The 25,382-nt window shown below is 41.8% G+C and overlaps 1 protein-coding gene across 8 annotated transcripts in view; it reads left to right on the top strand.

The window, feature by feature from the left end:
* The window catches only part of RAPGEF5 (Rap guanine nucleotide exchange factor 5), a 237,837-nt gene that overhangs the window by 32,202 nt on the left and 180,253 nt on the right, over nucleotides 1-25,382 (top strand). For 6 of the 8 annotated variants that reach the window (XR_010842255.1, XR_010842254.1, XR_010842256.1 and 3 more), the window contains exons 2-3: nucleotides 20,700-20,750; nucleotides 22,515-22,621. Coding sequence is in view for 2 of the 8 variants with exons in the window: in XM_067042644.1 (XP_066898745.1) it covers nucleotides 20,700-20,750; nucleotides 22,515-22,621 (158 nt within the window). In the remaining 6 variants the exon portion in view is untranslated. Of the gene's footprint in view, nucleotides 1-19,060; nucleotides 19,157-20,025; nucleotides 20,070-20,699; nucleotides 20,751-22,514; nucleotides 22,622-25,382 lie in introns of those variants that run through there. The other 2 variants (XM_067042645.1, XM_067042646.1) reach the window with 2 other exon arrangements.

Below are 25,382 nucleotides of genomic sequence, written 5' to 3'. Positions count from 1 at the left end.
CTAGATTGGGGACCACTTAAGGAGCTCATAGTCTGGTGGAGAAACTTGTCTGATTCTGCTTGTAGTAATTAATTAAATTTAGCAAGTATTGGAGTGCCTAGTGCGTATAAATGTAAAAGAAGAAGTTTGTTCTTTTTGAGTATGACATGCCCAGACTTAAGATTTGTCTCTATATGTCATGAACTTTCATGGAAAACCTCCTGCCCAGTGCTGCTTGATCCGTTCCAGCGGCTCTCAGCTTTTCCGTCTGTCATGAGACACAGGAAGCATGGTCATGGCGCTCACGTGCTTAACCATCCCAGGGTTGTGTTGCATCCTCAGTCAACAAATGGTAGATTGTTTCTCCCATAAGAATTCTACCCATCTATTCGGTATATTGGTTTTAAAAAACCAATCTGCTTTGATTTAAAAAAATTAAACCTTAGTATTTCTCTTACTAATAATAAAGCTCTTGTGGCAAATAGCAACTAAGTTAAGGATGTCACGATGGCCCATTTAAGAATAATTGGTTTAGACAATATATGCTATGAGGAGAAAGGAGATTGGGCTTGATTAGCAGGATGGAAGGGAACTGCTGGGTGGAGGTAGTATTTGAGAGCAGGACTTAACTTACTATACCACTCAGAGAAGACAGTAGACTAGGTCAGGGCAGAAGTGAGCATGGCATGCAGGAGGGACACTGAGGGATGGGCCTGGCTGGGGCAGGAGTACAGGGTAAAAGGATTGGATCTGTAAATTGAGGGAAGGTGATGAACGATCTTGAGTTTGTCTTTGTGCTAACCTTGTTATCAGCAACGGAAAGTGTCATTGGAAAACCTGTGTGCTGTAGAGGTTGCCAGACTTTGTATTTAATGCCCTAGTAAATTTTTTTTTTTTTTTTTTTTTTTGCGGTACATGGGCCTCTCACTGTTGTGGCCTCTCCCGTTGTGGAGCTCCGGACGTGCAGGCTAAGCGGCCATGGCTCACGGGCCCAGCCTCTCCGTGGCATGTGGGATCGGACTGGGGCCCAAACCGGTGTCCCCCACATCAGCAGGCGGACTCTCAACCACTGTGCCACCAGGGAAGCCCAGGATGCTTTTTAAATGACTAAATGGTGGTATTTGTCTTTAGGACATTTTTTGAAGTTTCTGTGTTTGGGTTCCAGGAAGGAGACATAAAGGGCAGTCTGCTCTCATTCTTGTGGGTCCCTCATAGTTGGTCCTGCCTTGTGGCTTCAGGCAGATGGAAATGGAGGCCTCTCTCTCCCCTGCTCCTCCCCACTTCCTCCCCCTACAACACCTTGTCACCTGGGTGCATCTGCTCTGTGCCAGGTCTCCACCTTCAATGCCAGCTAAGTATAGTGCCAGCTGCCCTCAAACTCAACCTTGGGTCAGGCAGAGGAAGATAACGTAGGAGATAGACCATGTGGGAAGAGGGGCAGCTGATTGGATAAAAAGAGTATTACTTTTAATCCTGCCTACCTTTTTCCAGTTCTTAAATTTCTCTGTATGGGAAGTCCAGAGAATTGTGGCCTAAAGATACCCATAGCTGCTTGTCTCAGTAGACTCAGGTAGAAAATTGCAAAGTTTTTCGAGGCTGACCCCTCAAAATCCACCTGCCTTCTGCTTGACATTGAGAAAAACAAGAAATAACTGTTTCTTGCTTTCATAAATTTCCTGATAGCTCTTGCTTCCCACCCTATAGGATGAGGATTTGGCTCATTTATGTGACAAATAATGTGCTCCCCCAAAGCCTACCTCCCTCTTGCCAGTGTCCTTGGGTAATTGAGTTGTTACTGGGCCAGAATTCAGAGGAGCCTTTTGTGTTCACCTAAACTTGCCTCTGTAATTGGATTTGGGACTGAGTCAGTCAGGGGTCTTGATTGCAACCACCAGAAACCAACTCTGAAATTACTAGAAGGGTGTCGGAGGGCAGGGCGGCCTGCAGAATTATTGCAAGACTGGAGAGGTAGGCTTCAAAAGGGGCGGGAACCACGGATGTTTCCAGAGAAGAAGCCACACAATGTAAGCATTAAGAGCACGAATGTTGACATCAACCAGCCTAGGTTCTCCGGCATTTACGAGCTGAACAAACTGTAGGCAAGTTACTTAACCATTTTGTGCCTTCCAGGATAGAAATGCTGCATCCATATTTGTAAGAAGTGCTTAAAACAGTAACTGGCAAATAATAAGCAGTATCTCAGTGTTTGGTGAGTATCCATTTCTAGCTGAGGTTGTGCATATGTATACATATATTTCGGCTTTTAGCTGCTAAATATAATGCCAGGTCGCTCTCTGGGCTGCAGACTGCTTCCACGCCCACAACCTCTTTGCCGGAACTAGCTTTTACTTATTACGAATTGCCAACCTTTGTTCAAGGGCTTTGTTTCAGTTCTTCCTGGTTCCCTCAGAAACATCGATTCTGGAACCTTATTAGCAACAGAAGCACATAAAGATCACAGTCTCTACAATTGGGGCTTTAGTTTTACTCTGTCACCCTGAGCGATAGTGTATTGTTAATTTTTTTCTGCCACTTAGTGTCTTCTTTTTTTTTTTGCTACTATGTTTTCATGATCATTACTAACATCCCCCTTACTCTTTCCTCCCGTTGTTTTGTTCAAGGAGAAAGAGCCAAAATGGAAATTCTCATAGATGATAAATCATCCTACCTCTGTGAAGGGTTTTAGGAGCCCCCCTCTTTTAAAAATGTAGCATTAATATTTAAACATATTAATATTTCATAACTACCATTGCTTATTAATGTTATTTAATTATTGTTTATATTAATAATTAATATTTTAAAGAGAACAGGATTTTTTAAAAAATTTATTTTAGGCCACATTGGGTCTTCGTGGCTGTGCGCGGGCTTTCTCTAGCTGTGGCGAGTGGGGGCTACTCTTCGATGCGGTGCGTGGGCTTCTCATTACGGTGGCTTCTCTTTGTTGGGGAGCACGGGCTGTAGGTGTGCAGGCTTCAGTAGTTGTGGCACACGGACTTCAGTAGTTGTGGCTCGCGGGCTCAGTAGTTGTGGCTCACGGGCTTAGTTGCTCCGCGGCATGTGGGATCTTCCCGGACCAGGGATCAAACCCGTGTCCCTGCATTGGCAGGCAGGTTCTTAACCACTGCGCCACCAGGGAAGTCCGAGGAGATTTTTGTAATATGTATTCTTTACCCTCTTCAATTTGGTTCAAAGACAATTACATCTGTCCATTCTTTTATTGAAATAGTCTTTTTCTTAAGTAAGATTATTAAGAGTGTTGGTTATTCTGACAAACCAGGGCACAGTCCATTTATAGAGAAGCTTTATTTAAAAAAAAAAATCAATGACTAGGTGTAGCCCATGTGTTGAATCTGCTGTTTTGGGTCCCAGGTTTAGTTGGGACCCAAACACATATAATATCTTGGTGTATGGTCCTGCAGTTCAGCCTGATTTGAATATGTGAATATGAATATTTAAATATCTATTGAATAATTTAAAGATTCAAGTAGCTTAAAAATTTTTTTCATTGACTTTTAAAAAATTAATTTAATTAATTAATTTTTTAATACAGCAGGTTCTTATTATCTGTTTTATACATATTAGTGCATACATGTCAATCCCAGTCTCCCAATTCATCCCCCGCCCCCCTGCTCTCCCCCCTTGGTGTCCATAGATACGTTTTCTACATCTGTGTCTCTATTTCTGCCTTGCAAACCAGTTCATCTGTACCAGTTTTCTAGATTCCACATATATGCGTTAATATACGATATTTTTCTCTTTCCAACTTACTTTACTCTGTATGACAGTCTTTTTTTTTTTATTTTTTTTTATTTTTTTAACATCTTTATTGGAGTATAATTGTTTTACAATAGTGTGTTAGTTTTTCCTTTACAACAAACTGAATCAGTTATACATATACATATGTTCCCATATCTCTTCCCTCTTGCATCACCCTCTCTCCCACCCTCCCTATCCCACCCCTCTAGGTGGTGTATGACAGTCTTTAGGTCCATCTACCTCACTACAAATGGCCCAGTTTCGTTCTTTTTTTTCACTGACTCTTTAACATGAGAACTGTAGAATCTTTATAATGAAATGTTAGCATTTAATATGAATATATATAAAATAACAATGGGCCCAGGTTTTATCTCATTTGGCAGGCTGTATAACGGGATGATTAAAGCTTTTTTTTTTTTTTTTTTTTTCGCGGTATGCGGGCCTCTCACTGCTGTGGCCTCTCTTGTTGCAGAGCACAGGCTCCGGACGCGCAGGCTTAGTGGCCATGGCTCACGGGCCTAGCTGCTCCGCGGCATGTGGGATCTTCCCAGGCCAGGGCACGAATCTGTGTCGCCTGCATCGGCAGGTGGACTCTCAACCACTGCGCCACCAGGGAAGCCCTGATTAAAAGCATTTTGTTTCAGTTATATGCATACATACGTTTGTGTGACCTGGGTCACTACATAAAATGTACTCCTTACTGTGGGTTGTAGTCAAAAAAGTTTAAAAAGCAATGATTTTTTTTAAAAAAAACAAAAAACAGCCACAGCTTATTGCAGCTGTGTCTCTGCTCACCTAGTGGTGGGTTCCTCCCTCAGGCATAGATGAGTGGGAGAGAGCCAGACAGGTGGTTTAAAATTGAATGCATTACGTAACAGGACCATGATTGTGGCAAGTGTGCACAGGACTTAAGTGAGAGTTATGTGAAAGGAATTGCCTGCCATGAGTCATGGAATGAAGTTTTAAATGGAAAGCTTTCAAAATGGAGTTCCCCTCTGTGTGTCAAATGTAGTCAGCAATAGGGATGGACTATTGAAAACCTTCTGTTAGCACTGAATCTTGACTACAGAAATGTGGGTGAGAGTGAAGAAAGCCCAGTTCTGTTCTCTGCAGGTGGAACAGGACTCTTTTCACCTTCCTATTTAAGGCTTTATTTATATTGGGTGACTCTGATGACTCTTGTGATGCATTTAAATATATTTATAAGGAGAAAACACAATTGTGTACACAATTGTGGTAATTAACTCCTGGAGCTTCGTTTGCTCGTGATTACATTTCTAATGTTGCTATTTAAAACCTCATTGAAATTAAGAACTAGGTTTGACAAGGCATTGAATCACCCCATGGGCCTGGAGGCTCAGGCAATTCATAGGCAAAGTTAGAGCCCAGAAGAGCCTTCGACTGTATAGTATGGCTTTAGTTTGGTGTTTATTACTTAGCTTTTGAGATTATCATTTTTAAGTAAATTTGGAATTTCAAAACCTATCAAATATGGTTTAAAATTTTTAAAAATTATTGTGGTAAAATACATGTAACATGAAATTTACCATCATAACCATTTTTAAGTATACATTCAATAGTGTTAAGCTCACTCACATTGCTATGCATCCAATCTCCAGAATGATATGTGGGTTTAAAGCCAGAACGGTATCAAAGCTTTATTATAGGTATGCTTTTACTCTAGGATTTTAACAATATTTTAGTATTCTAACTTTTTCCATTAACTCAACCAGTGTCTTCTAATTCATGCTTCTGAAATGTGTAATAGAAATAGAAGGAAATCCTTGGTTACTTGCTCACTGCTGTCCCCTCTGAACGTACTTCTTTAAAGTTCTTGGTCAACCCAGTTTCTCCTATAACTATTTTTGAAGGAGTCTTGGCATTTTATTTCAAGGGACACACATAATTGCAGACTCAAAAATGGTGTAGAAATACTTGCATCTGCAGGACTCATACCTTGGAGAGGGGCATAACTTAGGACATATGAAAAGGTTTCAACCTTGCATTCTTTTGCAAAAATTTTGGTCTAATTCACTTTTATATGCGATCCATAAATGAGTTTTTAAATATTTTTCATTCTAGCTTAGTAACTGCTTTAAAAACTACTCTCTTAATGGACTTGACAAGGGGAGGGAGAAGGGTAAGCTGGGACGAAGTGAGAGAGTAGCATTGACATACATACACTACCAAACGTAAAATAGCTAGCTAGTGGTAAGCAGCTGCATGACACAGGGAGATGAGCTCGGTGCTTTGTGACCATTTAGAGGGGGTGGGGTAGGGAGGGTGGGAGGGAGACTCAAGAGGGAGGGGATATATGTATGCATACAGCTGATTCACTTTGTTATACAGCAGAAACTAACACAACACTGTAAAGCAATTATACTCCAATAAAGATGTTAAAAAAAACACAAAAAACAACTCTCTTGGTGATTACCTTCAGTGAAAGGCCTGTGTGGAAATGTTGTTAATTGTTTATGTACTTAAAGGCTTTTTAGAACTCCTTTTTTTCTTACAGTTTGAGGATTTTGTCCCAATCTGCATGTTGAAGTCTGAGTACTGACACTTTTTTTTTTTTGTATTGAACTGGCGAGTTGTCACTCAGGACTTAGAAAGGGATGTGATGGACAGTGAAGACCAGGAGGCCTGGACCAAAACTTACATTCTTGCTGATGGCTCTGATGAAGCCAGTGTCCTAAACACAAGGATCACAATTCATTAAAAAATTGATGTGCAGTTTGCATATCTGAGGGTAGTGAATGCAGTACCGGTTCTCTGGGACAGAGGAGGGAGTTAGAATTTACTAGAAACTACACTGACCACGTGGCTTCATATCATGTATTAAGTGTAGCTGTCACATCATAATCCATTGTGTATCTGCATTCTTCCCCTGGAAGCTGGTATCTAACCGGGCTGTGTACAGACAATTAAATTCAAACATTGGGAACGCCCAAACTATTGGTATTTGACTTTGGGGTATTTACTTCCTGAACTGTTTTCTTTAGATGTTGTTAGCTCTGAGTATTCAGAGGTTAATGGCATGAGAAAGTGATCCTAACACTTCAGCAAATTGGCCACAAAACAGACACTGACTGAGCACTGATGTTATTAGAATAGGAACTTTGGGCAGAACCCAGTCTATATCCTTTACCCACTAAGGGTCATTTAGAAATGGAAGGGCTGCCCCATCTCTTCTTGCTGTATGTTTTCAGTTTCCCCACTTTTCATTGTCTTCTGTCATCCTTTATCTCTCCATGGATCTTGTCCGGGCCCATGTCTCTTTAGGGCAGGCAGGGAGGGTGCAAAATGGACTCCGTGGAGAAGAAAGGGGGAACGAGTGAAAACATCTTTCCAGCAGTCTCTTTATAACCTGTCGTAATCTTCTTGGCTCTTTACCTAGAGGTTTATCTCCCTCTCCCAAACCCATAAATATATTAGAGCTAATGTAAGTTTGGATTTCTTTCTGACTGTAGACATGTTCTTAATCCTGTATGCATAGAGTCACCATTTGCATCTGTGTAACCTTGCCTTTCTGTTAGAGGGTTGTAGGTGGAGGATGTGGTATAAATGGGGGTTTTATCTTTTGTTTCTGGTTATAAAAGGAATATATGTAATGTAGAAAAATTGGAAGTTTGAAAAGATAGAAACAAATCTTCCAGTAGCCAATCCCACAAAGACCATTACTATTAGCATTTTGGTATATTCTTTTCTATTTGTTTTTTAAGCGTCGTTGACCTTATACCGTCTCTTCAGTTTTACTTACTATTTATTATTATTATTTTTTGACTTTTCCCCAAGATACTTACATATATTACAAGTTCTTTAAAATATTTGTAGTGGCTGCATAACATTTCATCAGGTGCCTGGACTCGGTTCGGAGGAGGGGGCGGAGGGGGGTGCCGGTGGCAGAGTAACAGCAGTAGTGTTTTTAGAAAACCAAGGACTGTAAAACCCTTTCAGGTGGTAAAAAAATACCCTAACAAAGTATCTCCTCCTCTGTCATTCATATAGGTTGTGTCAGTTAATTCCACAGTCACCTACTTTTGGAATGTAGGGCACTTTATTAACCTTGGGTCTCTCGTCTAAAAACAGATGATCAATGTTAACATACTTTGAATGGGGCCTCTTAAAAAATCAGGGTTGTGATTGACTTTAGCTCAGCTGAGTCAAGTTAGAGAAGATATTAAGTTTGTTACCTAGTTTCATGCAGATAAGGAGAAAGTGCATTTGTAGGTGTTTAAAATGAAGTTTAAAAAATTGATTAAAATTAAAAGTTGGGGAAGTTCTAAAAATGGAACTCCTTATGAAGTACCTCTTACAGTAATTATGCTTCAGGAGAAGGGGTGAACACAAAAAACTTGGAGTTGCTTTTGGATCTTATACAGCAGAACGCATGTAAATCGGCGTCTGAATGTCTTCCTCCTAGAAAGTTCGGGACAGTACAGGCTGCTTTAATTGGAGGGCTAGGTAGCTCTGGTGTTTGGCCTCTTTCCCTGGTTCGTCTTGGCTTTATAATGTCCTGCCTTTGGGGCCAAGGCTGCTCTCTGCTTGACCTCCCCAAGCAAGAAGGTAGGTGGCAACATCACATCTCAACTTGATCAATAGACGTACTTAAGAGTCGTTGGTAAACAGGCCAGCGGGAGAGCTTTGGAGAAGTCAGTGTGGTACTTTGTAATTGTAGAATGGAGGTGCTTAGACTTCTGGGACACGCTTTTCAATTAACTCTTTTCTGTTAATACCAATAAATGTGCTTTGAGATGGTAGCAGATATTTATAAAAATAGATAAATTAAAATTCCTTGGCTGATGTGTTCAAGAAATGTTGGATTAAACAGGTTTATTTACTGCAGGAATTCTTTAACATCTTTAATTGACTTAGGGGCATTTTTCAGCTTTAATGAGGGAGAATAAAGTAAGCAACATCTTCAAAACTCATTTTGCCGCATATAATCCTTTTCTAGGAGGACCTCTTTTGATATCTTGATGTAAAAACATTTGTAGCAGAAGTGGGATTTCATATCTACATAGTATGGATGAATGCTTTTCAAACTTTGCTGTAGTGTGATTCACCTGGGCATCTTGTTAAGCTTCCCCTCCCGATTGAGCGCGTCTAAGGTGGCACCTGAGAATCTGCATTTCCTGGAAATGCTCAGGTGATGCTGCGCTGCTGCCACGCAGACCACACTTGGAGAAAGGAGGTAGTTAAATGTTGATTACTAGCCGCTGAGATGGGGCCCGAGGAAGATTAATACTAGCCAGGTGGTTTTAGTAGCGTTCCAGAAGGCTCCCTCATGAGCTGGGAGAACTGATTGGAAGTTGCTGATGCCTCTTACGGTGAAAGGAGGGTTTCCAGACTGAAACCAGAGAACTAGAGATCCCCTTGATCTCCAGGACTTCTGAACGCTGCTAGTGACCTTCGGGGTATGTGCTCTAGGTCTCGTTCTGGCTGAAGGGATCCCCGTTTCTCTTTGTTGGGACTGTCGCGACCTTTGTGCTGGAGTAGAAAATTGTCCGGGAGGAGAGCAACCGTTTGAAGAAAGACTCTATGATGACTTGTTAGAGAAGAAAAAGGATGTCTAGACAGATGGGAAGAAATAATTTGGCTGGAAGACAGAACGAAGGGAATACAATGGAGGGAGAAGGAGATCTAAATCAGTGTCGAGGAACAGAAAGAGTAAGCGTACAGTCAGGGCAAGAAACTTGTCAGCACTGACGCAGCACAAGGCTCATTCATTGCCCGTTACAGAGAGGGAGCCTGGGGGAGAAAGTGACCCTGTGTTGAACCCGGCCCGTGGTGGCATCTGATGTCAGCAAACAAAGAGAAGTGATAGTTAGGGTGTCGTTGCTGGAAATACTAAAGGAAATCCTTACAAGATGTGAATGAAATTGTGGTTCCATCATAATGGCTGTTCGACTACAAGGAAGTGGAGACTGGTGCGTTTCTAAAGTGAGTTTTCAGGCTTAAAGAAAAGTTCACGAGAGGAAGGAGGACGTGTGACCCAGGATAAAGAATGTCTCATGAGCCTGTAGGACTCCAGGGCCAGCTCACTGAGGGCTTGGGAAGTAAGTGAAGGCCGACGGAGCTCGCGGTTTTGCGTGTGATCAGAGCCAGAAGAGGAGCAAGGCATGGGCCTGCTTCTTGCGGCAAGTGGCAAGATGCGATGCCTCTGTTCTTACCTCCAAAAAGAGGATGATGTTTCAAACGGGGATTGCACAACACAGGCAGCAGTGGAGTGCCGGCTCCTTTAAAGGACTTCTGGGGAGTTAGAAAAATGACCTTTTGTGATGCTGAAAGTCCACACGTGGGATCACAGCACCGCCGTTAGGACTGTTTGCCAAATTGCCAGGACTGTTTGCCAAATTGCCGATTGAGGATCTGTGTCATCACCCTGGTATCCCTGCGCGTGTCATGAATTTTATCAGTTGTGTATGTGAAATTGTAAACTGCCATGGTTAATATTGATCCTGTCAAGTTCTAAAATGAATTCTTCACTGAAAGGTTTGGGAATGCTAAGGGAGATAAGTAGTAGTAACCAGGAGACAGGGTAAGTTGAAAGTGAGTTACAGGATTTCCGCTGGGCAGTGTCCAGATCAGACATTTCTTTAAAACTCTAGGTACAGTCGATTCGTAGGTCAACAGTGGTGGTGGCGGGTTCTTCTCATTGACAGAAGCCTGTGGAAATTCTGCACCCGTTTGGGAAGGGACCATGGTCCCATGAACCTGATAAAAGCTGATCGGTTCTGAGGTAGCTCCTCCAGGCTCCTGAGTATAGGAAACAGGACCTCACCCCCATGGGTCACGTGGATGAGTGAAATAGCCAATGTCCAAAAGGTGCTTGCTGTGAGAATCCTGGGCCTGTGCCCCGTAGAAGAATTTTCTTTCTCTTCTGACCAGCAGGAACCTTGGGTGAGAGGCAGAGAATTCTGTCAGAGCTGCTCCAGCCTTGCTTTGTCACAGGTGCTCTGCCGTGTCCTAGGGATGTGGATGAAAAAGATACACCCCCTGTCCCCGGAGAAGCTTACAGTGTAGGAAGGGAGACCCACATTCATGTACGTAATAACAGTCAAGTTTGCTGAGTGCCCCAAAACAACAGTGAATGCTTACTGGGACTTCCCTGGCGACCCTGTGGTTAAGACTCTGTGCTTCCACTGCAGGGGGTACGGGTTCGATCCCTGGTCGGGGAACTAACATCTCGCATGCCATGCAGCTCGGCTGGAAAAAGAAAAAAAATGGAGCGAACGCCTGCTGAGCACATGATACAGTGGGCAACTTTGTAAGCTCTTTAATATTTGAAGTCAGCGGTTCTCAAAGCGTAGTCCATGAGCACCAGCATCGTCTGGGAACCTATTAGAAACAGATTCACAGCCTCGCCCCAGACCTAAGGCGTGCAAAACCTCTAGGATGGGGCCCAGCCATCTGGTTTAATAAGCCCTCCAGGTGATTCTGATGCAAGCGATTTGAGAACGGTTACTTTAAGTCATGTAACCCTGACAAGAACCTTATGAGCAGATTTCATTTCTCCCATTTAAAGAGATGGAAACAGAGGTACAAAGAAGTTAATTTGTCTACAGATGCCTGACTTTTAAGTGGTACAGAGAGGTTTCGAATCTAAGCAATGCAAATTTAGAGCTCTGCTCCTAACCACCAGGCAAGGCTGCCTCCCAGGAGAATAAGGTGCAATGCACAGAGGAAGGCGCTGTAAACTCCAAAAGGTAAAAAGAATTAAGGTATTAAGAGCTGGATTTTTTTTTCCTTTACAAACATTTAATGAGAATTAATTGTATGCAATGAATCATCTTCCACACCGTGGACATTTATAAATATGAGCAGAATATAGACCCTATCTTCAAGATTCTTATAATGAATTAGGAAAACCTAATATAAATAGGTAACTGGAATCTAAAGTGCTTTGAAGTCACTACGAGAGAAATTCTAACGGGGCAGGGAGTGGGGATTTGAGCATATGAATACATTTTGACATAAACTGTACGGAAACTTACTTCTTAAATGTATGAGGAGAAAGGCATTCCAGGCACAGAGAATATTATGTGCAAGATTCAGATGTTTGAAACAACATGTGTTCCTGGATTTGCTAGCCTGCATTACGGTACAGATTGGAAATTCTTAATTTAAAAGGAGTTCGTGAAACTAATTGCACCTTGTTTGTTTTCACCAACATGTTTTTTTTCTTTGGACGGCTCTGTGTGGCGTGCGGGATCTCAGTTCCCTGGCGGGGGATCGAACCCACGCCGCCTGCAGTGGAAGCGCAGAGTCTGAACCACTGGGCCACCAGGGAAGTTCGTGTTTGTTTTAATCTTGGGAGCCAATAATTGTTTTGACCTATTTCTTGCTTTTATGTAACATGTCAATGAAGGTGGAAATGTGCCTTAAACGGTTTTGGAAGAAATAATCTTAAGTGGCAGCGAGAGATCATTTGGTTCAAAATGAAAAAAATTCTTCCTGGTTACTCACAGGAATATATTGCTAGGGAGATTACAGAGCTCCTCCTGCTCTGTAAAATTTGATAATCTAGACCAGGATTGGTAAAGTTTTTCGGTAAATGGACAGAGAGTGAATCTTTTTGTCAGGAAAACGGCCAGAGGCCATATGTAAACACAGAAGCTTAACTGTGTTCCAATAACACCACGAACCCAGTGTGGCAGCTGCGTTTGGCCTGTGGCCCCCTAATCCAGATTCCCACCTGTTTCACATCACTTAACCGAAGGTCTCCGCCAGGAGACCTCAGGATGTCTTGTTTGGTGCTGTTATTTCTGAGGTTCTGTGTATGGCTTAGTTGAGTAATTGAGAAATAAAAAACAGAACTAGTTTGTAAGTCGTCTTTCTGCCAGAAGACTGTATGTTATCACCTTTATTGTTTTGCAGTGTTAAACGGTGTTTTTGTTTTTTTTGCGGTACGCGGGCCTCTCACTGCTGTGGCCTCTCCAGTTGCTGAGCACAAGCTCCGGACGCGCAGGCTCAGCAGCCATGGCTCACGGGCCCAGCCGCTCCGCGCCATGTGGGATCTTCCCAGACCGGGGCACGAACCGAACCCATGTCCCCTGCATCGGCAGGCGGACTCTTAACCATTGTGCCACCAGGGAAGCCCTGCAGGGTTAAACTATTTATGTACAAATTGACAAGAAACATCTAAGAGACTAATTTATTTCCAGAGCCAATGAAGGGAAGCAAGATACCTAGTCCTGTGTTTCTTTTGCTCATTTCTGACTTGGCGTTAATATAGGAAAGGAAAAGAGAACATTATTTCCTCTTGAAGACCCCGCACAAAGTGACTTATTGAAATGTCTTCCATTACAAAGAAATAATTGGTATTCAAGTGGATCTTTAAGTTCTTAAACAAGCACATAAATTATTCAGTGTATAAAAATATACTCTTGCTTCATATGTGACCATTTAAGACAGGGTTGAGACACTTGAGAAAACAAGGGGGGAAGGGTGGCAGAGGTGTTGATGGTTCTCACAGGTTTTGAGGGGGTGGTATCATACCTTACTACTTGGCCTGAGGGTCTGGATCACCAGGCCTTGTGGCAATGGGAAGAAGTTGCCATTGGCAGTTCAGCCCCTGCTGTATACTGTAGAAGGTCCTAGATTGACAGAACATTGAAGTCCCTCTGGGGGTTTCTGAGGCTGGTTGAAGAGAGATGATCTACACATGCAAATGGAGCTGGGAGGCATATTAGTGGCAAATACTGACAAGTATGGAGTGTTAGGGGAAGAGATTGGTCACGGGAGGCTTAAGGCTTGGGTAGACTTCATGTAGCATTTGTGTAGATGGAAGGAAGGGCAGGATGTGGAAATGTAAAGAAATACAGGGAGCAGAGGTCATGGCGAGGGCTTGGGCACAGAGGTGAGAACGCACACGGTTTGCAGAGTAAAAATCAGACCAGCTGCCTGGCTACAGCGGGAAGTTTGCAGGAGAGATGTGCAGCCTGGATTATGTAGACATTGAGGGGACTGGCCACTTGTGTAAAGTCTTGGGATATTGTCTGTGAGCACATAGGGAGCATAAAGTGTTTGTTTTTAAATAAATTTCATTTTTTAATAACAAGGTGATATGTAAGGAGAGGTTTTAGGGAGGTTAATCTGATTTGTGTGAAGGTGCTAGAGGCCAGAGTGGTCAAGGAGGCAAGGAGGGTCCTTCTGTTGGGTAGCCAGGATGATAATGTTACAGTGAGAGCAACTTTTAGTAAAGAAACACATGCTGTATTTTGAATTTTTTTGAGGATTTATTTGTAGGGAGGAAGGAGGCTTTTATTTTTTGAACTTTACGTCTTGAAATAATTTCAGACTTAAACGTACAAATAATACAGAGACTTGCCTTATAACCATCACCCAGCTTCCCCAAATGTTAACATTTTATATAACCACAGTGCACTTGATACACAGTACCAGCATTGACACTAAGTAACACTGACGCTCAAGTAACTGAAATACAGACCTCATTCACTTCCTGCCAGCTGTCCTACTAAGGTCCTTATCCTGGTCCAGGATCACACTCAGGATCACATTGCCTTTCCTTGTCAGTTTCCTTTGTTCTCCTCCAATCTGGGGACCCTCAGTTTTTCTTAGTCTTTCATGACTTTGACAATTTTTGCAGAGTACGAGCTAGCTATGTTGGAGAATGTCCCTCAACTTGGAGTTGTCTGATGTTTCTCATTAAATTCAGGTATGCATTTTGACAAAAATACCCTAAAAGTGCCTTTCTCAGGGTATCATATCAGCAGGCAAGTGTTGTCAAGTCTCATGGTTGGTGATAAGTTTTATCACTTAGTTAAGGAGGTGTCTGCTAAGCTCCACTGAAAGGTTACTATTTTTTCCTCAGTATTCCTTAATAGCTTGTGGGGAGACATTTTGACGCTGTGCAGATATCCTGTATCTCGCCATACTTTTGTTCACTAATTTTGGCATCCATCATGATTCTTGCCTGTAACATTTATTTAGTACTGTGTTCTTTGCCTAATGGTGATATTCTCTTTACCTCCTTTAGTTGCATTTAGTAATTGAAAGAATTCTATAAGGAAGAGCTGTCTCCCCACCCCTCCCCTACCTCATTTTTTAATTCAATGATTTATATCAGTATGGACTCATGGGTATTTATCCTACTGGATTAATGCAATACTTTCATTGTTTTGCTGCTCAAATTGTCCCGGATTTGGCCAGTGGGAACTTCTTCACGTTGACTGCTGTGGAAAGGGTTCACGCTAGAGTCCAGGTGTGACCGGGCAGGTTGATGTTACTGCAAGTAGGGGATTCAGTGACACGTGGAGATAAGTAAGCTGCCAATTTAACTGTTGACCCAAAATCTTCAGTGACTTGATGCCTAAATTGTAAAGTTTTTTCTGTGATTGCATTAACCAAGGAAGCCCACCCGGCTAGGCAAAATCATTCTCTTGTTTATAAACGCAGAGAAGAAAGATACTTGCCCAAGGAATGAATAGAATCATGTCGATGACACTTTGGGGTTTGTTTCTGTGGTACCTGTTTTCCCAGAAGCTGCTGGTTGTTGCCGATTTGTCTCCCTAGGCAGGCAAGATTGTGAAACATTTTTAAGTATTCCTAAGCCCCACTTTAATGTTCTCTTTTAGCTTTTAAGTGGGGCAAACATGTTTATACTAGAAGAGAGTCCTTTAGCAGTGGGAAGTAAAAATTAAGTCTAATGCTATGGATGCCGTTAAAAGAGGATGTCCTTTCAGAAGGTATATAGGTACGATGCCGCTCTGGGGATGGGAGGTTCCTTGGTTTAGGGCTGCATCTGGGATGGGGTGGATAGAAAACACACACCAAAAGAACAGGTGCAAGGTGGGATTTCCTGAGACACTGGCTCTTTGTTCTACACAAGCCAGACTTAGAAGCTCAGACTCAGAGCCCAGGGCTGTTCGGATGGCTTGCACCTCTGCTGTGTTCGGATCGCTTGAGGAATGCGTCACGCTTCAGAGCAGAGGCGGATGATGAGAGGTTCAAATTGCCAATTCCCACCCCTGGTTTTTACAGTTTTTCTCAGACCGGGGTGCACGTTAAAACTACATTGAAGAGCTTGGAAAAAACCCACCCAGGTCCCTCTCCTACAGGTTCTAATTCTGTGGACCTGAGCTCCTGTTTATTTCTTCAGTTTCCCAGATGGTTCTAATTTACATCCAGGGTTGAGAACTTCTGGTTCTAGCAGAGACAGCTATCTGTGACATCTTCATGCAGTTATCTGCACTTGTGTGTCATGTGATTCTTAAATCAGTACATTCCATGTTATAAGATAACTGTATGGGGAAGTAACTAAAGACAGGCTTGGGTAGCAAACTCGGGTGAATTTCTTAACCTCTTTAAGTCTAGTTTTGTCATCTGTAAAATGGGATTAGAACCTCATAGTTTTTCAAAAATTAAGCAATATATTGCATGTAAAATATTCAGTACAATCTCTAGCACACAGCAGAAACTCATTTATTACTTAGTAACATGCAGCATGTTATGGTAGAGTTGTGACTCCGGAATCAATCACAATATTCTTCCAGCCCTGGCTTTGTAACTTCCCAACTCTGGGGCCTTATGTAAATTCCTTAATTTCTCTGAACCTCAGGGCTCTTGTCTCTAGATGTTTGAATAGGTGTTTGCAGCTTCTAATGTGGGAAAGTGCTTAAGACAAGAGAGGTGCTCAGTAAGCATTTCTGCCCCCTTTCCTTTCATTCTGTTTTCTTAACACATCACAGGGCAGTGGAAAACTCTAATTTTGAGAACATCATTGACTTCGGTTTGGCCAGGCTATGTTGAGAAGATATTGTTACAGTGGCCTTTGTGGCTGTGACTGACTTTGGGAGCGCATCCCTTGGAGCCTCAAGGAATGGTTGGGCCTGAACTCGCATCCGAGTTTGCAGAAAGAGTTGTGGTGCCTGGCCCTGTGCTTTCATGTCAGCACTTGACTCATGTCTCCAGTCTGCATTATGCTGAACTTGGGATGACAGTGTCCTTCTCCAGCCAGCTTCCTGTCTGGGTGGGATTCTCCTTCTCACCTGGATCAACTTTTGATTGAGATGCAAAGGTCCTCTCTCCCCAACCCAGGCCTTAGAACTCTATTGCACAGCCTACTGGATCACAGACTTAATGTTTTAGTGCATAGTCTCTTAACACATGTGCCCTCTAGTTACTTATGGAGATTTTTGGCTTCTTAGAATTATAAGAAATCTAAGTATACTTATTCCACTTTAACATGTTCATTTCTACTTGGTCACCCAGAGTGGGTAAAGGACAATGGCTGAAGGTGACAGCAAGTTGTGTTGTGAACTGAATTCTCAAGTTATCAACAGATTTGGTAGTTCTTGTTGGTTCCTATTTTAACAGAGCAGGTCATACTTCTCTGGTGATTGAAGTGATTCATCCTTTTTCCTTTCCTTTCTCTCTCTCCTTGTAGCCTAAGTATTTTAATTCAATCCAAGGAGAGCATTAAGGCATGTCCTTTAAAAAGCTGATTTAAAAATGTGCCCTAAGTCTACCATATAGTTTAGCACGATATTTCCAATGACTCTGAAATGAGTTCCATTTTTGGTTCAGACCCAGCCTCAGAGACTATTACCATCTAACTTTAGTGGACACCTAACTTTAAAAAAAAAATGAAAGTAATATATGATTGTTAACCAGTTATCTTTATGAGTAAAGTCTTCTGAGTTTACTCTGAGTTATCCTTCTGCATAAATAAAATTTATTATTTTTTTCTGGAAGTTCATTTGTGAATATTAAAGGGTTGCAATTTTCTAACACATGTTTAAAATATGAGGTTTGCACAGAATCATTTAGGGAATCATTTTCTATGGTTCATTAAATTGGAGACGAGAAGAAATAAATTTGAATTAAAATCTAATTTTATTTGTATTGTTACTAGTCTTCTCTCTATGGTCCGTATAAGTCCTTCATGAAAGAATCATTGCATCTAGCTTAAGTAATTCCAGGAAATTGGAAATAAAGGGGGAAAAAGAATCATCTCATCTGGGCTTTATATTTGAGATATCATGGTGAGAGCCATTTAAAAGAGGACGCCTGCATCAATTGGACCAGACATCCAAGATTATAGAGTAAATTGATAGGAAATTAGGAAGAAGAAATGTTCTTCCTGATTGGTTTCAAATGTTCTTGAGATCCCATATCTTCTGATAAATGATTTCTAAGTTAGAGTATGGTATCTTGTTCACATGTATGTTTCTGGAGCTGCCACTGTGCCTGGCAAGGAGATCAGTAGGTGCTTCATAAGGGAAATGAACGGAAGTTAGTTGCCACGGGAGTGATGAGATGAAGCCCTGACATTCTGAGAGGAGAAACAACTGAGGGAGTCCAAGATGGGATGAAAACAGCTGAGGAATTGAATATCAGGGAAAGAATATTGAATGGAGAGGGGGTGCATCTTCAAGGGTGTCCTTGTGCTACTGTTTCAGGGAAATGTTGGGAGAGCAGTTTGTGAGGTTCTTTAGAGCAGTCATTCTCAGATTCCTGTAAGTTGGCCCATGATGTTTCCCCAGTAAAATTACGTAACAATCCTTTCACAGTATCTATGAAAAATGAGGTAATGGATGGTCAGTTCCTCCATGTTCTTTTTTCTTTAAGTCTTTGGCACTTGCTATTTTTAGTCAATACCGACAGCTAACATAAAGTGGTCTCAAAAAAAAGTACAGTTTTGGTAGTTATTTTAAGTTGAACAGATCAGTCCTTTCCGGAGTTGTACAGAGAGCGCTGAGAGGTGAGTTTGAGAGCTGCTGTCCTGGAGCGTTCAGGAAACACAGTTCCCTCGGGGCCACTTAAGAACAGGCTTCGCAGGAGTTTCTGACAACAAATCTAGGTATTGTGTCCTGTAAAAGGCAGTTCCTGTTAGGTTGCTCTGGTCGATTCCCTCTGGGTTAGGAGCTTATCTAACACTGTTATCTAGTCGGCATGGAAGGACCCCATGGCTTTATTGACTCACCTTACCAATCTTTTGTAACAAGCCATCCACGGGGGAAGTTTCTGTGAAGTGGAATTGTGCGAGTGTAACACTAGTGTCGAGACAGCCAGATTTGGGCTGGCGGCAGAGAGAAAGGAAGCCTTTCTGCTTTCTTTTGTGAAAGTGCCCCCTCCTAATTCTTTAGAGCTTGTTTCTACCTGGAAACTTTCTTTTTAACTAGATTACGTGAAGTAGTTGCTTTTCTGAGCTGATTTAGGCAATTAGATGAGTAATAAAGATTGTCATTCTGGTCTGCCATATTGAATTTTAAAAGGCTGTTTAGGGGAAAAAAAAATCACTTATCATGATGATTCATCTTCAAGTTATAAATCTGGTGTAGATGCAAATTTTAAACTGTTCAGTATTTCAGTAAGTGAATACAATGCCTAGGCTCAGACGACAGAAGGCCTAGGAAGGGCCGGTTGGGAATGTGTATAGACTAGTCCAGAAGGGGTGAGTAGGTGTTTTATTTTAACACATAACAATTAAAAATTGCCTATCTTAAACCTTTTTTTTTTTCTTGGAAGCCATTGCAAATCTTTAGCAGCGTGTACCAATTGGCATTCCTGGATAAAGAGTTTGTATATTTATTTCAGTTTAATTAGAAGATAAGTAGTATGGGAGCTGTGTGGAGTGGGCAAGGGGCTGAGTGAGAATTCTGTCTTAGCTTAAAGTTTGGTAGAAAGTTCAGACGCTGCAAGGCAGTGAGTGGCAGGGTATGTTTTGTAAGTGATTCTAAGAAGTGGACGCGGCGGACTAAAAACTGTGGGATCTCAAAAGACAGCAAGCTTTGGAATAGCAGTGTAAAGAGCTTTTAAACATAGGTTGGAAGCTCAGTAAATGTTCATTTCGCTGTTCCTTTTCCTAAACCGCAACAGGAAATGATAGTAGTTTTCTATTGTGTTTACACACATGTGGGTGATGGCGCTGCTTACTGGATTGTTAGGTAGGAAAGATAAGCTCCTACAATTCAAATTACTCAGCAAATACTCAGCTGATGCAGAGATATTAAATATCTGTAATAAATGAATACAAAAACAAACATTTTTTGTGTGTGAGGTTGTGTGCTAGAGGCTGTGAAAGCAAAGCAGGTTAAGCTGCCAGCACTCCCTCAAGGAGTGTATGGATTAGTTGGGGCAAATGCACACATAGAAAGATACCCAGTACTGCAGAGCACCCTGGAGCCGCCATATAAATAGTCAGAAAACAAAGGGCTCCCAGAGGGACAAACTGCAGTGGACTGGGGTGGGTGGGTGGAGCTTCACCCAACACGTGACTGCACAGACCTGGACTTCAGTGGGGTTCAGGGATGTAGCAGGGAAGACGGAGGGCTTTCGGTTGTGGAGGACGGTGTGAGCAGAGGCAGGTATGAATCGCAGCTTCTTCTGATGAGTAGATCTCATGTTGAGTCAAAGAAGCCATGCACGGAGGTAGAAGGAGAATAGAAATCTGTTGGAGGCAGACTGTGGTAGGCCCAGAAGGGCAGGCTGGGGGTTCGGACTGACAAGCAAGAAGGGACCTACTGTCAGTTGAGGGGCTATATAGGGACTTCTGAGGTTTGCAGGGTGTCCTGAGGGGGCATGACGGGAGCCCAGGGAAATCTACTGAAAAGACGAAACAGCAGTCCAGGTGTGCAGGGATGAGAGCTGGAGTTAGGGTTGGTGAGGGTGGAAATAGAAAGGAAAGGAGAAATGGAATCAAAATCACACTGAAAACAAAGTGATACGAATACAAACATCCCCGTTTTTCTGTTGCACTTGTTAAAGTTGTGCTGTCTAGATGGGGAGCCGTTCCCATGGAATAGCCTGTCCCATTGGGCTGAATGTTGACCAGATATTTACACTGAGTGAGATGAAAGATGTTCATCCTCCATGGGCCATGACATTTTTTTGGCTAAGACAACTGCTGGGCCTGCCACGGTTGCATATATTGTGTCCTTATAGTACAAAGCTTTCTGTTGGGTTCTAATTTTCCCCTTTTCTTTCTTTTCAAATAGACTCTGTCAAGAAGAATTTCCAATCCATACCTTGAACCTACTCCTTCCCAGGTATGATTCTTATCTCTCTTACAGCATTTGCTGAAACAGTGATTCTTCCCTTTGCTCCTGATGACGCCGTCTCCTTCACCTGGGATGACACGGCCGAAGGTGTTTGAAATGCTCTGATACTTGTGTCATGGAGCAAGATGTTCACTAGATAGGACAAAAATTTTCTCCCATTTTCCAAGTCCTCTACATGAATGCATTATGAACATGGCAGAGTTCATCTATAATATAAATATTTTCAATTTGCTGTATGATAGAAATGCTGTATTTTAAAAATACTGGATATTTTACTCTGAAAACTTTGTGTAAAAGGGATTATTTATATTTATTGTTATCTAATAGTAGAATATCCCCGAATGCTCATTGAAACAAGGTGGGGATGCCTTCATTAGGTTGTGTTAAAAAAAAAAAATCAGCTGACAGGGTTGCATATTTTAGAATAACAGGAGACTGTGAGCTTTGTGAGGGTAGGACCTTTTTGGCCTTGCTCACTACTGCATCCCCAGCATCTAGAATGGGACCTGATAGCTGCTTAGTGTTTTTGTTTTTGTTTTTTTTTTTTTGCCTCTCCCATTGCGGAGCACAGGCTCCGGACGCGCAGGCTCAGCGGCCATGGCTCACGGGCCCAGCCGCTCCGCGGCATGTGGGATCTTCCCGGACCGGGGCACGAACCCGTGTCCCCTGCATCGGCAGGCGGATTCTCAACCACTGCGCCACCAGGGAAGCCCCTGCTTAGTGTTTTTTGAATGACTGAGTAAATGAGTACTGGTACATTGTCAGGACTAGTCAAGTGTCCGCTGACTCATACCTCTTTTATGGTAATACTTTCTGTTATCTGACTTAAGTTGTAAGTTGTTTTTTTTTAATAGATTTAACATGTTAAAAATAAATCATTTCCTGTCCTTCACATTTTCTTCTTAGGTTGTGTTTAGGAGGTGATTACAGGAAAATTAAAGGAGTATAAGGATGGGGTTGAAGTGTTCCGGATCAAGTTATAGTCAATATATTATCAATTTGTTTGCTTTGGGAGAAGATATAAAATATTTTGTAGGTGCAAAAAGAGTTCAGCAAGAAACAAACAGATGTTAGCATGCACCCTCAGTATATCTTCACTTTCATGAGCCTTTACTTAGTTCATTTTCATTTAGCTTCCTTTGTGAAGCAACATTGCCCTGTGGACGAAGCTGCCAATTATAGAAAAAGGAGGTAGTTTATAAAGTGGGACATAGACCTCTCCAGATCTAAGGAATATCCTGCTTCATCCTCCAAGAATCAGAGATGCATGTGGGCAAATCAGAAGATTAAAAAAAGAAGCTATGTGAAATTTTTATCTGCTAGATGGAATTATGAAGTAGATGAAACCAGGATGCTTGGCATTAACTATAAACTCTGCAGTTGAGTGAAGCTTAAAAGCAAAGCACACAGCAGCCTGCTATTAAATTGTGTCATGGTGCGAGATGCTTGCTAGATAGGAAAAAATTATTTTCCCAGCTTCCAAGACATTTACAAGTATGCATTTATCAATATGGCAGAGTTCATATATAAATATTCTTCAATTTGCTCTATTGGTACAAACACTGTATCTAAAAAACAGGTATTTTGCCCTTGAAACTGTGTAAAAGGTAATTATTTATAATGAAAGCAGTTACGTGTTTTAAGCTTAGGGACTTGGCCATAACTTTTTTCTATATAGTATGTCATTGGCAGCTCACAAATTGTCACATCATTGTTCTGAATTCTCAGTGAGTCTTTGTCTTTTCCGCGTAGATTTATGGAGAGAATTCTTCTTGTGCAGGAAGAGCACTGAGGAACATTATCATCGTTCAGGCAGCTGACCTGATAAAGGACAGGGTGAACCTCAAGGGATTTTACAGGTAACACAGTTTCCTAACACCTTGTCAGAATTTCTCCTTGAGAAAAAAACCCCAAAACATGTTCAAGTCATAACCTTGATCACAGAGAGATGGGCACTTATCAGTAGTAGGAGGGTTGGTTTGTTTGAAGTGTCTATTTGGGATACTGGTGGTGTGGTGACTTTTCTCTTAATTAAACTTAGCCAAGCGTTTCACAGTTGGACTCCTGGTCTGAAGATAGGGAGATTACAACTGGAAGATTACAATACCATAAAGAATAGGGAGAGTACTCAGAATAAATGATAACAAAAAAGTAGGAAAGGGCTTCCCTGGTGGCGCAGTGGTTGAGAGTCCGCCTGCCGATGCAGGGGACGTGGGTTCGTGCCCCGGTCCGGGAAGATCCCACATGTCGCAGAGCGGCTGGGCCCGTGAGCCATGGCCGCTGCGCCTGCGCGTCCCGAGCCTGCGCTCCGCAATGGGAGAGGCCACAACAGTGAGAGGCCCGCGTACCACAAAAAAAAAAAAAAAAAAAAAAAAAAAGTAGGAAAGAGTCTCAGAATAAAGACATTTAAGTTAACTAAATTTACCTTTATCACAAACTCATTACAGTCATTTTCTTTTTTTCCATTTGCCGCAGATGGGAAAAATTCCATCATGGCCTGGCTTTTGGAGATAGTGGTTCCCAACCTATTTGAGTAAGACGACCCCCCGATCCTTTTTTTTTGAGGCATAGTTTACATACAGTGAAATGCACAAATCTTAAGGGTACAGCTTGATGAATTTGTAATCATTACACACACACTTATGTAACTCCACATCAAGCTCTGGGGAGTTTTCACACCCTAGATAATTTCTTCGTGTCCCTTCCCTGTCAGCAACTATCTCATGCCAACAACTTCTTTTCTGATAAAAAAAAAATTTGGCAAAATCGGTAATCTTGGCACCATTGACCAACTGCGTAGTGGAGATGAGAGAACTATAATGAATTAACACTTTAAAATCCCATGTTTAATTAATCACATTAGTATTTCCGTAGGTTTTGACACATTCAGCATAGGTTAGATATGATTTATTCTGTTGACAAACAATGCTTTTGTGTATATGGAATTGTGAACCTTTTGAGAAAGCTCAAAGGTCACTGCCACACCCTCGCATAAGGAATTCACAGCCCAGGGTCTGAAAAACCACTGGTTTAGAGCCTAGGCCAAGCAGACGCAACAGGCTGTGGTGATTGTTGGATTATTTCACGTAGAGCTCCCCCCGCCTTTTTAAAAAATAGATGGTGGTATCTACTTTAGACAAGTCTAATTTTTTTCCCCCTTTTTAAAAAAACTGACACTGCATGTATAGGCATCCCTCAGAGATACTGCAGGTTTGGTTCCAGACCGCTGCAGTAAAGCAAGTAGCACAATAAAGTGAGTCACATGAGTTATTTTGTTTCCCAATGCAAACAACAGTTATGTTTACACTCTAGTCTATTAAGTGTGCAATAGCATTATCTAAAAACAATATACGTACCTTAATTTTGAAAATATTCCTAAAAATTGCTAACTGTTATCTGAGCCTTCAGCAAGTCATCATCTTTTCTGTTGGTGGAGGGTTTGAAATATTGTGATAAGTACCAAAAATGTGACACAGAGACACAAAGTGAACAAATGCCATTGGAAAAATTGGCACCGATAGACTTGCTAAATGCAGGGTTGCTACAAACCTTGAATTTGTAAACATAATATCTGTAAAGTACAGTAAATGAAAGTGCAATAAAATGAGGTCTCTGCCTGTGTAAGTCTTTGGGTCTAGTTGTCAGCAGGCTCATAGGATTCATTTCAGTTCCCACATGAGGCTGTATGTAGGATCTGTCCTTGTTTTCAGTTTTGTTTCTGATTGGATATAGATTGAAGGAGAATTGGGAGATGTACATTAATCAGGTTCATGGAAAAGAACCATCCATCCAAGTAAGAACATACCTAGGGTTTAGTGGGAGTAGAATGTGGAGAGAGCATGATTTGTCCTATTTCAGATTCCAGATGATCAGGCCAGAACCTCCTTTCTTTTATTTATTTATTTATTTATTTTTAAATGTTTTTTAACATCTTTATTGGAACCTCCTTTCTTTTATAATCTAAGGACTGATTAATGCTCTGGGTTTAGAGACAAAATGCTAGTATGATTGCCTAGGCTGGGTCATTTTCATCTGTCTGGTAGTAAATTGAGCAAAGTGTTCTCCGTGTACCCCATGAGAATTACTTTCACAACTTTGAAATGTTTTCCATTTATTTGGTACTATAGGAAAAATCATACTAGTTTTTTGAGGCTTCATGTAAGTGTGTAAATACCACTGTCCCACTGACATTTGAGATGAGGGTTCTCTCTGCACCATTATGAATTGATTACTAAAAATGTAACCGGAGACTGAAGGAGGCCAAGAGAAATCGAATTTTCAACTTGAGAGATTAATAAAATTAATGTTTTGTTATGACAATCCTGTTGGCCTTGGAGCCAGTCACCTCCATATCACAATGTTCCTGTCAAGTATCACAACGCTAGTTAGATCTGCATGTACTCGGAACAGTTGCTGGATTCAGTACAAGACTGAAAATATAGGGGGAGTAAGAACTGCCGTGGGTGTTCACATTCCTCCCTTCCAGGCATCTCTGATTTTTCCACTGCTCTCCCCTGGGTCCTGGAGGTTTAGGTATTTAAAATGGATTGTTGCTGACCTGGTCCGCAAGTCTAGGGGGTGTGAGTTAACGCAGCGGCAGCTTACCTCATTTTGTTTGCT

The sequence above is a fragment of the Kogia breviceps genome, chromosome 9 (genome assembly GCF_026419965.1).
Source record: "Kogia breviceps isolate mKogBre1 chromosome 9, mKogBre1 haplotype 1, whole genome shotgun sequence".
NCBI lineage: Eukaryota > Metazoa > Chordata > Mammalia > Artiodactyla > Physeteridae > Kogia > Kogia breviceps.
This window is presented reverse-complemented; position numbering and strand designations above follow the sequence as displayed.